General features: G+C 35.1%; 1 protein-coding gene across 17 annotated transcripts in view; it reads left to right on the top strand.

The window, feature by feature from the left end:
- Positions 1-14,084, top strand: part of MAP7D2 (MAP7 domain containing 2) — a 64,814-nt gene that overhangs the window by 21,690 nt on the left and 29,040 nt on the right. For 9 of the 17 annotated variants that reach the window (XR_005558394.1, XR_005558392.1, XR_005558395.1 and 6 more), the window contains exons 2-6: positions 3,512-3,589; positions 5,165-5,328; positions 9,697-9,811; positions 10,531-10,632; positions 13,005-13,115. Coding sequence is in view for 14 of the 17 variants with exons in the window: in XM_039357230.1 (XP_039213164.1) it covers positions 3,512-3,589; positions 5,165-5,328; positions 9,697-9,811; positions 10,531-10,632; positions 13,005-13,115 (570 nt within the window). In the remaining 3 variants the exon portion in view is untranslated. Of the gene's footprint in view, positions 1-3,511; positions 3,590-5,164; positions 5,329-9,358; positions 9,521-9,696; positions 9,812-10,530; positions 10,633-13,004; positions 13,116-14,084 lie in introns of those variants that run through there. The other 8 variants (XM_039357233.1, XM_039357231.1, XM_039357235.1 and 5 more) reach the window with 5 other exon arrangements.

Genomic DNA, 14,084 nt, shown 5'->3' with positions numbered 1-14,084 from the left:
AATGGTTTCCCAGGTATCCAGTAGGACTGGTTCACCAAAATTTTGCGCCCATCTGATGATACAATCTTTAATTAATTCTGTTTCTGAATCCAATTCCACTAGAACCCCATAAATTCTCTTAATATGATTTAGTCTTTGGTCCTTCACTTGCTTAATAAAATTTTCATCTTCTCTGAGAAAACCCACCTTACGATCCATCTTCCATCTATCTACTAATTGCCTATATTGGAACCAAGTATAAGTAATGTTTTCATGTACTAACTCTTCCAATAGTTTTAACTGCCAATTTTGTCCATCCCATTGTTTTATGGAAGTTTGTTTGATATGGAAATATAAAAGTTAAATGTGGAATGAAAAAAGAAACTTGGCTTTATAGAGACTAAGAATGCATTTCTTGGAGTAAATGATTTAGACTGGAATTTTGAAATATTTAATTAATTAGGAGATTTTTGTGTATAATAATCTGTTTCGATATGGTAATTAAATGGATCGAATTTGGTTTGTTTAATGAATGGAAATAAATTAAGTCAATGATTATGATAAGCAACAAAAATGGACTTACTGGCTGAAAGGTTAAAGATAATGATCTAGATTTAGAAGTAAGAAAATTATAACTATGTGTGTAATGTTTAATTAATTAAGAGATATATGTGTATAATACGATTTGATAAGATATGATAATATTGTTTTTTTAACTAAATTAGCTATTATTGGAAGAAGAAATAAGATTGGTGATAAAAAAGGGATGAGAGAGATTAAGAACTTGAATTTATTTGCAAGAGATATTTGAAGGGGTAATATGTTGATGTAAAACATTATTTGATTATGGTAATTGAAATTGATAAAGTCTAAATAAACAGGCTTAGTAGTAATTGAAATTTAGGATAGAAATGAAATATATTAAATTTATTATGTTACTTGAGGGAAATAGAGAGATGATAGCGAATGTATTAAGTTGAGCTGTTATTCTGTGATTTTATGTTGGGAATCTTTGTTTAGCCAAACACCACGGTGTGTCTCAAACACTTTTTGTTAAAACTATAAAACCAATAAAACATATTTTTTTTAAAAAAGCCATTTCAACACTGCTTAGCAAAATGCTGTTCTAACAGATTTTCAGTTTAATAGTTACTGGTTTTGAAATCTTGTTGGATTTTTTAAGAAAAAGACAATCCAATGCATTGATGTTTTTTCCCCCAAAATAAAACTTGTCTGCATGCTTCATTTATTTTCAATAAATGTCTTCCCCTGAATTCCAAAACACCAGTTTGGCTTGATAATCAAATCCAGTCACCAGCATATATTATCATAGCAAGATATTCACTAGCTGTTTTCCTGCACATATCCAAACGAAAAGCCAATACAAACTTGCTGGGGAGGGGAGGAACAATTTTCTCTGTTCTAATTAAAACAATACCAATATGTGGTTTTATTCAGAAAGAGCTGAAAAAAAGTCCTGCCTAGAGTCCCAGAGAAAGGCTGTGAAAAAAAGTATCTAATACAGGACTAGATGGCAATGATCCAACTCTGTATAAGGCCTTTTTCTGTTAAGTAATCGTCAGCTTGGGACCACAAATGAGCACAAATTTCTGTTTCCTAAGCAAGACAGTTGTTAAGTGAGATTTGCCCCATTTTACCACCTTTCTTTCTACACTTGTTAAGTGAATCATTGCAGTTGTTGTTACACGGTTGTAAAGTGAACCTGGCTTCCTCATTGACTTTGCTTGCCAGAAGTTTGTAAAAGGTGATCACATGAGTCTGGAACACCGCAACCATCATAAATATGAGCCAATTGCCAAAGGTCCAGATTTTGATTATGTGACCATGGGATGCCGTAAGTGTATCCAATGGTCATAAAGTCACTTTTTTCAGTGCAGTTGCAACTTCCAATGGTTACTAAAGGAATGGTTGTAAATTGAGGACTATCTGTACTCCATAAAAATGGGAAATTGTAATGTATTTGGCATTGCTAAAATACAAACTTTAAAAATCTTTTTAATAAGAGATTGAGGTTATTAATGCCTATCTTTAGAATATTTTGTCAAAGGTGAGAGACTAATACTTAAACTAGAAACATTAAGCCTTGAGTCAGCTCCTCACTCTCAGCCCAACCCACTCATAGGGTTGTTTTTGTGGAGGAAATAGGAGGCAGAAGGTATGTTCATCACCTTGAGTTGATCAATAAATATATATGAATAAATATATATGAATAAAAAATCTAATAACAATAATACCATTAAAAACCTGCTAAAAGTCAGAATTCAGTTTCCTGAGACACTTTGAATCTGTGAATGCAAAAGATGGAGATAAATGATAGCTGAGTAAGGTTTCTAGAGAAGTCATTGTGACAAGAACAGAATGGGTATCTTAGATCAGGGGTCCCCAAACTGTGGACCATAGCCCACTACTGGGCTGTAGCCTATTTGCAACCAGTCAACGGGAGTGCCGAGTGCCTGCGCTCACCCCACTTATGCAAGTGACAGGTGCACACACCCACTCACACAAATGAACTGTGTGTGTGTGCACATGCCTGCCCCTTGCACAAAATCATCCCCCTTCCCCTGTGCCGGGTTGCCAACTCGGAAAGGCTGGGGAACACTGTCTTAGCTAACTCCTTGTTCTTCTCTGTAATCAGCAAAACTAAATATTGTTTCATTTTCATATTTTATATATTTCAAAACCTGGATGCAAAAATTGTTAATGCAGGATTTATATTAGAATTAATAGAAATTTCATATTTGGACTTTTAGCCCCATGGTAACCTTCAGAATAATTGATTTCTGTTCCAAGAATGTAGTGTATAAAAACATAGATTTACAGTCAACATTCAGAGGAGCAGCCTCTTCTAGATAGATTCCAGGAGAACATACATGTATTAAACATGAAAGGTAGTTTAAGAAACCAAGACTGTTCATCTTTCTTGCAAATAGCTAAACTGAATCATGGAGAGAGCGGTATTAGCTGTTGTTGATCTTGTATTTAAAATACTTAGTTACTCATAGAAAATAAACTTTGAATTTAAAGAATAATACACTGTTTGCCTCATTTTATTTTAAAAGTAACCTTCCCAAAGATTGCCTCCCAATGGCGACTGAATGTAATTCTAATAGTATGTATGGTAAGCCCACTGATGGGAAATAATGGGAATTATAGGTCAACTGGCAACTCTTTTAATCATTCTGACCAATTATATAGTGCCCTTTATGCCATTCACTATCTACTTAGTTGCCCTTAAATGCTGCTAAAACTTCATGCCTGATGGAATTTAACAGTCTTTATGACATAAAGCCAATGTATGATACTGAGCTAAAACAAATCTTAAAAGAACCAGTATATGAAATATATTAAACTGCTTATAGCATCCGATTTTTGTGAAATATTTCATTAGTACTGATTAATAAATCTTACAATATGTAAATTGAAGTAAAGTTATAATAAAATTGTCTAGACAAAATAATAAATTACTTTGCTATAACTGATTTTTCTTTTTCTTTTTTCTTTTTGCTATTAGCTGTGGATGGATTTCTGAAGACTGATGAAAGACAAAGATTAGCCAGAGAAAGAAGAGAAGAAAGAGAAAAATATTTTGGTAAGTTGTATTTTCTTAGTCAATAAACAAGAATAATCTACATACAGCCTTGAGTCTTTTGATTACTAACTATACTTAAGAAATAAGTATAGTTAATGTATAGATAGATGGAGAAATAGAGGACCCATCTTGGATTCATTAGGACGCATGTTTCTGCTGTTCTCATCTGGGATCAGAGAGATTTATTATTCTTCTAGACAGTATCCCCAGTCTTCGGCATAGTTACTGTACTTTTTGACTTTTCAGTCTACCAATGCTTCGGTATTATTAAAGCAACAAGAACTCCCTGAATATGATCAGAAACATTTGGGAATCAAACAAGCGGGGCTTTTTTTTTTTTGTCATAGAACGCCCAGAACAGAGTTCCGGCACCTTTTTTGGATGGAACCTTGTAGGGTAGGCAAGGCAGGTTGTATGACGTGTGTGAGTTATGGCACTTTTTTTTTTTTTTTTTTTTTACAAAAAAAGCACTGCGAAGCAAGCAACTTCCATTTAGAAGAATAAGGGATGTCCTGACCTAGTTTCACTCTATCAACTGTTAGGAACTCAGAGTAAACTTCTCTCGACTTAGTAAAGTATGCATATGGAAAGTTTACTCATGCTCTTATATTATATCCAGATTTCTTGGCTTGTATCTAATTTCCTAGGAAAAATATTATTTTTTTCTGCCTAAATGACCATCTGGCACTAGCATATACTAGATTGAATGTGCGCTTGTTTTCAAGAAAATAAAATGTCAGTGAGCTCAGTGCAGTTTTATTTTGTATGCTATTTCTTTATTTGACAACTAATTCTAGTTAATATTTAACTGTAAAAGAGCTGTAATGAAATATTGCAATGCATAGGGTTCCTGTTCAAGAAAGTTAAACCATGTTTTCTATTCAACAGATATTTAGTACTCTGTAACTACTGAGTACATGACCTTGTTTGACCTGTTCTGGTGATTTTCTCTACTAGAAATTGTGGCTCAGTAACATTTAACATAATTTCCCTTAGAACATTTGTTTTCTATACAGTATATACATATGCAAACTTGGGGCCCATCAAAGCTTCTGATAACTCCACCTAGGTCAGTGGTGGTGAACCTATGGCACGGGTGCCAGAGGCGGCACTCGGAGCCCTCTCTGTTGGCATGCGCGCCGTCACCCCAGTCCTAGACCTTCAGCTGGGTTTTATAAAACCTTTTTGCTTTAGGCCTCCGCCGCCATGTGCAAAAAAAAAAAAGGTTCAATCAGTCAATTTCAACTTCTCGTGGGGAAAAAAAGATCTTGCAAAGTTGGAATTGATTGATTGAACTTTTTAGTCCCACCCAGTCTGCTGTTACCACTGCAGCCATGCCCACCCAATTGGCCATACCCACCCAATGGGCCACATCCACCCGGCACTCGATGATGCATAAGTGGGTTTTGGGTTGCAGTTTGGGCACTCAATCTCTAAAAGATTCGCCATCACTGACCTAGGTCTTCATTGGTATTGGTCTGACTGCCTAAGCACTGGTTATTAGTTTAGATAACAGTTGAAATATGTGGGGTCAAGTTTTATTTGAGATTTTTAATTTATTTATTTTATTATAAGCTGTCAGAGAGCAGCAAATCTTAGAAAAAGAAAGAAGAGCAAAGCTTCAGTATGAGAAACAAATAGAAGAAAGATGGAAGAAGTTGGAGGAGCAGAGACTGAGGGAGGAGCAAAAGAGGGCAGCTGTGGAAGAAAAGAGAAGACAGAAGCTTAGAGAAGAAGAGGTAGGCAGTTGTATGCAGTATATTATTATTACCATATTTGCTGGGATGATGATTTGGAGAAAATATTTGAACATGATTTTTTAAAATATATTTTTAAATTCATAATCCCCGAGTGCTTAGAATATTTGCTTTTTTGTTTGATTAAATATATTTGTATGCTCAGCATACAATTCAGGATAACATCCTTATCAGTAAACTAATGAACAAATGATAAAAGGCAAAACGTAAAAGCATGGGGACCTGAAGAACTGAAAAAAATGCAGTCAACAGGAGTTCATTCTCTCAAGACAGTAGTATTAGTGTTTTAATTTCTTTGGAATAAAGACTCTTTGTGTGTTTTTAATACTTCAAAGATGCATTCCTATTAAGTAGCAGATTTTATAGAAGAGAACTTGGCACCCTTTAGAGACAGTAGGGTTGAGCCTGATGCTTGGCTGTGGTTATATTGAATGTAGGTTGTCATGAGGGTTTTCAGTTGCTATTTTATTGATTTAATGTTTTTATAAAAAATGTTGGTTGTTTTGTATTCTGTTTTAACTATTATGTCTGAAAGTCCACCCCTTAAATGAAATGCCATAAAATGTTCAATATTTTTTGAAAATAAGAAAGTTGTTTGAATATATATATGTGTGTGTAATATGAAATATGAGTATGGAATGGTATTACATAAGAAGAGGTAAATATATGTTATGAAAAATGATGAGGGGAAAAAAACCCTCTTATACCTGACTGAACATATTATGGTTAGCAATCTTTAAGCAAATAAGAATGATGCTATAGTCATACTGGATAGAGTGGTCATAATAATAAGTAGCCAAATTTGGCCATAGATATGTGTAATTAGAAACAAATCTAGGGATTTTGTTTTGCTTTGTTGGACTTCTAAACCTGCCACAAATGCCAGGCAGGATTTTCTGACAAAAAAATACAAAACATAGTAGGCAAAATTAAGTATCTTGCATAGTTATCAAGAACTGTGTCTCCCTAAGGAGGGGAAGAGAGTAGGATGGGAGGTGAGAAAAAGGAGGGAAGTAGGGAAAGTTTTAAGAGAGAGTGGACGCAGCCTGGGAGGAGTGCGCAGGTCATAATAATGTTTATTTTATCTTAAAGTTGTATTGTATACTTTTTTTTGTAATGTTTATATGGAAAAAATAAAAAACTTTCATTATAAAAAAAAAGGAACTGTGTCTCCCTGTGAACTGTCAGGTTGAGATAGGTTATTTATGGCTGTTATTAGAATGGCAACTTGATGGAGATATTCAAAGCCCTGTGATTGACAAGGTTCATCTCTTATTGATGAGACTCATCTCCTTATTGACATCATAGATTTACAATTAAAATGGTCAGGCTCAAAATCAAAAATGATTCATGGCACTTGTCATGGTTCCAATAGATGAAACCCATCAAAAGAACTTCAAGACAAGAATTCCTCCTCAAAGAACATTTTATTCAGGAAACAAAGTATCTGCACTACGTAGTTGAACCCAAAAATTAGATTCCCTTCCCCTAGATACAAAGTAACAAATTGCAATTCCCACCTCCAATAAGCCGTCATAAATTATATTCTCCAATTAGCCTGAAATGTGGGTTTTCTCTCCAGCTCCTCAGCCCACAAAACATTATCAGTTTGTCCTTGGGTTCCCACAAAGCAGCATTATTATTATGGCTAGCTGAGCTCAAGCATTCATCCCAACCCCTCTTCTGCACTTGATCTCTAAATAGAAGAAAAAGCATGTTAAAAGCAAAGCAAAAATGGCTGTGATTTTCATCAGTTGTCAGAGCGGGAACATCCAATGTTTACAGCGTTGACAGCAGTTTTTCCAATGTGAGTTCTTTATTGTTTCATACTTGTAGACAAAAGTTTGGCAGACTGAGGAAACTACTGTGTGCATTTACAATATCAGTTGCTTGTGGGGATGGATATTTCCCAGGTCATGGCTAAGGAATCTTTTAGTCACCTTTACTTGGGGAAATTAGTTACCTTAGATGCCAAATACTTGTCAACTTAGATGTCGACTACTAAATTAGTGTATCTACCAACATAATAACTTATAAAAGGAATTACTTATTGCCTGCACCAGGAAGCATTGCAAGATTGCAGTATAATTTTGACTTGTGAGCTCTGATGGCTATGCTTTTGTTGTTAGATTATTTTCTTTATTTAACCTGTACACCATCTTGATAGTCTCCACTTGTTATTATTACTATTTTATAAAATGACCAATATATATATAACATATTGTACCATTTTTATCTGAAACATTTCTGATAATGGGTTTATAATTTGTGGAACAAAATAAAAATATAATTTTATCACTGATTCTTGGTAACAGGTGGGTGTAATGATTAAGAAGTAGGATTAGAGGAGAGTTAGGTTCTAGTCCAGTGGTGGCGAACCTATGGCACACGTGCCAGAGGTGGAACTCAGAGCCCTGTCTGTGGGCGCATGCGCCGTGCCCCGGATATGGCGAGGGATTGCCTTCCACCACCCTGCCCCGCCCACCCAGTCTGCCATGACCACCACGGCAACGCCCACCTGGCACCCGGTGATAAATAAGTGGGTTTGGGGTTGCAGTTTGGGCACTGGGTGTCTAAAAGTTTCACTGTTCTAGTCCATTTAGCTACTTGAATAACTTTGGGACAGTCAATATCTTTCAGCCCAATATATTACCTGGAATTGTTGGGGGGGGGGGAGAGAAGAGAAGGGTACACTGACCACAGCTTCTGAAAAACGTATTGTATCTTAAGCATTGTTACAAAATAGAAAAATAGTTCTGCTGTAAAATAGTTCTGTTTTGATGCTTTTATTTTAAATGTATTACCAACTCAGTATCTCTCAGCCTCAGGATATGATACAAGCAATAAAAATAACCCCCAACAGCTATGGATAAACATCATTGCAACATCATAAACAGGAAGTTATAAAATAAAGTCCTTATAAAATAAAAGACAAGATTGTACTAAATAAGACCAATCTGTTACTAATATTAGTTTCATTTTGGGCCAAGTGATGACCTGGCTATTTTCTGAAGATGTATGTGAAGATAATAAATGTGTGTTGTTAAATATATTTAACAACAACCAAGCATGCCACTTCATGAGTTCAAACAATTTTTTTTGCATTAATTTCTATGTCTAATGATCTGTGAAGACTCTAATGTCTGTTCTGCTTGAATTATAGGTATAACATTAATTACATTTCTTATGAAAACCATCTATTTAATATTGTCATATACCAGTGATCCCTAAACTTTTTAACACCATGGACCAGTTTCGTGGAAGACAGTTTTTCCAAGGATTGGGAGGATGGTTTAGGTTTTGCTTGCTTGCCTGCTGCTCACCTCCAGCTGTGCAGTACAGTTCCTAACAGGCCACGGATCAATACCATGGAGGATCTATGCCTTATACTATCCTTTCTCAACCTCAACTAATACTCTTTCCACTCCTAACAATTCTCTTAAAATATTGCAAATAAGAGCTTTAAAGCTAAACAAATTTATAAATGTAAGTCTCTGTGATCCAAATGTAGTAGTTGAACAAGGGGGAAGATTTGAATTAGGAAATAATTGTCACACACACTACACACATACATACACAAATCTACCTCTCTCTATCTCTGTCTGTCTGTCTGTCTGTCTATTTGTCATGTACCATCTATCCATTTTGGCATATCACTTCCCGGAATGCAATCAAGATTAGGAAACAGATTTGGGAGAATAGGAAGATGACTGTACATTATTCTTAGTGGGACAATATAAACAATATGAAGAAAATTGATGAAGAAAATTGGGTAGAGTTTTTTTTTATTCCCAACCTATCCGGTTTAACAGGCATTTATTTATTTGTAGAAAGATGATAAGAATAACCAGGAATAATATATTTTTTTTAGTTACGTTTTGGATTTTTTTCTTAATTATTCAAACTGATTAAAGAAAGAAGGAAATCTATGTGAGATGGGAAAGAAGTGCAGGAACTGAGTTTGTCCACTGAAGGGAAAAAACATAGCTCTGCTGAGATGACGGAGTGACAGCTTCTCATGCATTATTCTTAAATAAATTAAGCTCAGACAGTCACGCAGCAGCAGTATTGCCAGAAGAGACAGATGCTGGGGGAGATCTAACTTGTATTACTAACTTCAGCCTCTGTAGCAACCTTAGGAGTGACTGCAGACAAAGGATATGTATATTCAGAGGTGAGTGGATATAATGGAGATCCTAATTCATTTCTTTTAACGGTGCTGATAATAAAAATGTTAAATTTATGTGCTGTCAGAATCAATCTTTTTTTAAAGATGCTTTTTAAACGAAGGCTGATTTTTTTTAAAAAAAGAACAACAAACCACCATGATGTTGCATGATTTGTTTATAGGAACGATTAGAGGCTATGATGCGGCGTTCCGTGGAACGAAGTCAGCAGCTAGAGCAGAAACAGAAGAGGTGGTCGTGGGGAGGAGGACTGGCTGCAGGCTCAGATGACAGAGATGGTGGGTGAGACTGGCTGCATTGCAGATTTTAAACTGAAATATTTGAGTTGAAAAGATAGCTGCAGAATTCCTTCTCTGTATAGAATACTATAGAGTATGAGAAAGAGTCAGGGGCATCATTCATGAAGTATATTCTATGACTTATTAAATTTTACATTCTGATTGTTTCTTGAAAGTTAGGTATGCCAGAGCATCAGTGCAGATAATGTTAGAAAAGAAATAAATTCCATTGAAATAAATCATTTTAATATTACTAGCCCTCAGCTGTGTATAACTTTGCAGCAAGTATTTTTTTTTTAATTCCAGATGCTCATAAAAGCTCAGGGGAGTTCTTCATGATTGTGCAGTATTTACAGCAAAAAATGAATTATTCTCTTAGCATTTGCTTTGGCTGCTTTCTTTTTCTTTTAAAGCAAATAATTAAATCAACCATATTCTACTTTTTATGATTTTGAAAAAACATATTTTTAATTCACCAGCTTTTTCTAGTAAATTTTGATCAAACAAAAATATTTTCTTTAATTGTAAACATCTGAAAACTAAACAATTTTGTATTAATATTTTATTGTAAAACTAGAGATAAATCACTAGGCATCACAAGGACAGTCTTGTAATGTTTCTGTAAACACACACATTAACATTCTTCTTGTATTATTGGGTTTTCATGCTTGATGTAATTATCGCCTATTTTTGCTCTGGTTTTTTCCCCTGTGATGTAGGTGAATCAGAAAATGCCCAATCCTCTCTAGGTTTAGCTGTCAACACTCTTCTTCCAGACCCTGTGGTTTCCACTGCTGCTGTTGCTGCTGAACCCTACAATGGTATTTGAGAGACTCCCAGTGCCATTGTATTGTTTATCACTATAACATATCCACTGATCTTGTCCTTCCTTTAATGGCTGTGTTCTCTGTTATTTCAGTTACAACTATAACAGCGTTCTTATTGGAAATTCAGGGCCAATTCTCCCAAGTGCTATTGTTGCTCTTTTTTCATTTAATAATAACATATCCCATTAAAATAAATGGAAGTTGTGCAGCAGGAGGACTTGGTAAATTGCACCTAGGCACTTCACTGTATTTCTTTTTCAGTTCTTTCATAATGAGGTAAAGCATGCTCAGCATTTCAGCATCACTGATATTTCAAAATATTTTTTTCCATTAGCATTTGACCTTTTCATCTCCTTTGTCCATCTGTGGGATCTGTGTGTGTGTTCATGTATCATATATGTGAGACTAGAAATGAAAAATGAGTAGAAACATAACTAACTGAAAATATTTCAGTTATACAGTATACATAAGCACTAATGCTACTTTGAAGTAGAAATAAGAATAACTTAATTTCTTATTTTGTTGCCTCGTATGAACATTAAGTCTTCATATATTTAAATGGCTAGGTACAAACAGTTCATTTGTATCTCAAATTGCTTTCAATTATGTATTTAGCTTAATTATTAAAATTAATTTGCATATGTTTTTATGTGGAAGGTTGCCTTTGTTTAATGACATATATATAGCAACTAAAAATATTTTTGTTCTTATTGTTTTTCTCTATGCCGTATTAGAGCACATACTTTGAAAGAGGAAATAGAACCGCACTGAATGACAGGCATTTTTAATTTTATTTTTGCTAATACATGAATATGGATCTCTAACCAAACAGGCCTATTTTGTATAGATTTCAGCAGAATTCAGAACCCCAGTCTTCCAAGGCTATGTCTGCCCATAGAGATTTCCTGCACAGACATAAATGTTCAATATCTGGGTGCCATAGAACGTAGAAAAGACACTGATGTGAAGTAATGGTTTATTTCAAACTATGAGTTATACAGGAAGGGGTTCACATTGTTTCCAACATTCTCACCTTTGGAACTGTTTTTAACAATTATAGAGAGATATAGGAGTTTTATAACAAAAGAATAAAATCATGAGTCATAGCAGCATGAGTAAAAAGCAGAGGCTGTATAAATATGAGCTGGCTCCAATTGATTTTGGGGGATTAGATATGCTTAGAATGTTTATTAACTTCACTAGCTTTTAGACTCATCAGAAATGTGGGGGAGATTCATGGAATACTGTAGTTACTACATATGATTGGATTTAAAGTAGGGAATAAAGAATAAAAAGCTTCATGTTGTGTTAAAATCTTTTCACCAGACACTATTAAGATGTAGCCAATAGAGTATATCATTAATTGATTAAATACATCAGTATTTTGAGGTAATATTTGTTAACTGATTGGTTTTACATAGGTAGATTTCAAATAAACAAATGAGAATCCAAATGAATTAATTAAAGAGATGTGATTAAATTCTTTCTTTGACAGATATGAAAGATGAACACTGCCAGGCAGAATGTGCGAGTGATTCTGCTTTAAAGGAGCCTCTTGCATTGATTCTCTCAAGTTTCTTTGAAAGAGTATGAAAAAAATGCTGATTCCTTTCACTAGAAAATCTAAGAGATGATCACTTTGCAAATGGCTGATTACACACAGAGAGCCTCAAAAGAGGAAGGATAGTCCGCTCTGTTGCACAAAGGTTTAGGTCAGAGTTCCCCAACCTTTCCGGCTTGGCGGCCTAGAAGAAAGCAGCAGGGAAATGTGCGCGCGCAGGAACGTGTAAATAGGCCTCTGGCACCCGCTTGACATCCCTGCGCATGTGCAAATGGGGCGGCTAGTGCCCGCATGGGGGTGCTATCGTGAATGGGACGGGGCTCACCAGCTATACATGGGGCCTGGTGGCCAACAGGCCGTGGCCTGGTACCAGGCTGCAGATCATAGGTTGGGAACCCCTGGTTTAGGTGATTCAGGAGATAGAGATACTAGCTGTGGTGGTAAAAGCTATGTACCCCCTTATTAGTTTGAAAATATGGAAGGTCTTTCACTGTTTGAACAATAGATTGGAAAATTTTAAAAGTTTGCCTTCAATGGATATCCCTTCTCAATTTAACTATGTTAAATCAAAGGGTTTCTGCAAAACCTTTTGCACTTGAAATTCATTATCAAATAATCTTATACTGTAGTATAACACTGAAATGTTGATTTTGTAAGAAGAAAACCTTAAAGTAAAGCTTACGATATGGCCAGACAGATGTGCTTTATTCTTTGTCCTGATCCTTTCTAAAGATCCATGGTAACAAATTTAAAATGTTTAGCACTGTGGAATGAATATAAATCTCTTCAATGCGTCTCTCTGCAGCATGTGACAAACTTTCAGTTTCTACAATGAATCTGCCAAAGCAAATGGAGTCGCCTATCAATAAACGTCTTTCCTCCTCCACAGCAACAATAACTTATTCCCATGATAAAGGCAAGTGAATGGGTTGCTCATTGTCGCTAGAAAAATATCTTCTCTTTTTAGTTCCAAGGCATTCCTTCCTCTTTTTCTGCTTTCCCCCTCCCAGTTTTCTTCCTTAACTGTTCTTTTTTTCGATCAGCTTTTTTTTTTTTATAAAAAAATAGGACAAAAGTCACTGATGCTGAAAACCTATCTTGGGAAACAAGATACTATAATTAGATCATTAGTCATTTCAAAAGTTTTAATCACATTTTAAAGTATTTTTAGTTTATATCTGGTTCATAACGGTGGTAGTAGAGAATGCATGTCTTACTGAGCTATTGCTTTAAGAGCACAGGTAGAACATCTCAACTAGGAGAAGAGCTTTGCTGACTTGTCTTGATCAAGGGATAAGACAGACAGACTGTATATACATACTCACATACAGACACAAAAATACACACAAACTTTGTTACACAAGTGAACATGACTTACCTTGGGCCTGTCCTTTGGAGTCAGTATAGTTTGGATTTCAATCACAAAAAGCTGTACTAATGGAAGAACTATACTGAGAATTTTCCAATAGCTGACTTTCCCTTCTGACAATGGCTTGAGAATATTTTCCTAACTCATTGCAACCATGTAGAAAGGAGGACAGAATTGTGCTGTAACAGTGTTTTGTTTTTTTTAAGGAAAAAAAACTTCTGAAACGTTTTTAACTCCCATATATAATTTTATTGCTCATCTAAAATATTGTTACCATTATTACATCTGTGATACACTTTATACAGAAAAGAAGATTCTTCCAGTACTCGTGTACTGGAGTTAAATATAATGCAAAATGACACTTGCTTTCAAGTAAAATATAAATAAAGTATTGCATTTAGAAATAGATTCTTTTCCAAATACAGGGTTTTGTACAAGGCATTGCCTTCCATCTTAAGCCGAGTATAAATTGAGGATAACGGTGCCTTTCTTAAAGGACTGTAATAAGAATTGCAA

This window comes from Crotalus tigris, unplaced genomic scaffold (genome assembly GCF_016545835.1).
Source record: "Crotalus tigris isolate CLP2741 ecotype Arizona unplaced genomic scaffold, ASM1654583v1 scf7180000018879.704157, whole genome shotgun sequence".
Taxonomy (NCBI): Eukaryota; Metazoa; Chordata; class Lepidosauria; order Squamata; family Viperidae; genus Crotalus; species Crotalus tigris.
The sequence above is the reverse complement of the archived record's forward strand: the minus strand, read 5'-3'. Positions and strand labels throughout refer to the sequence as shown.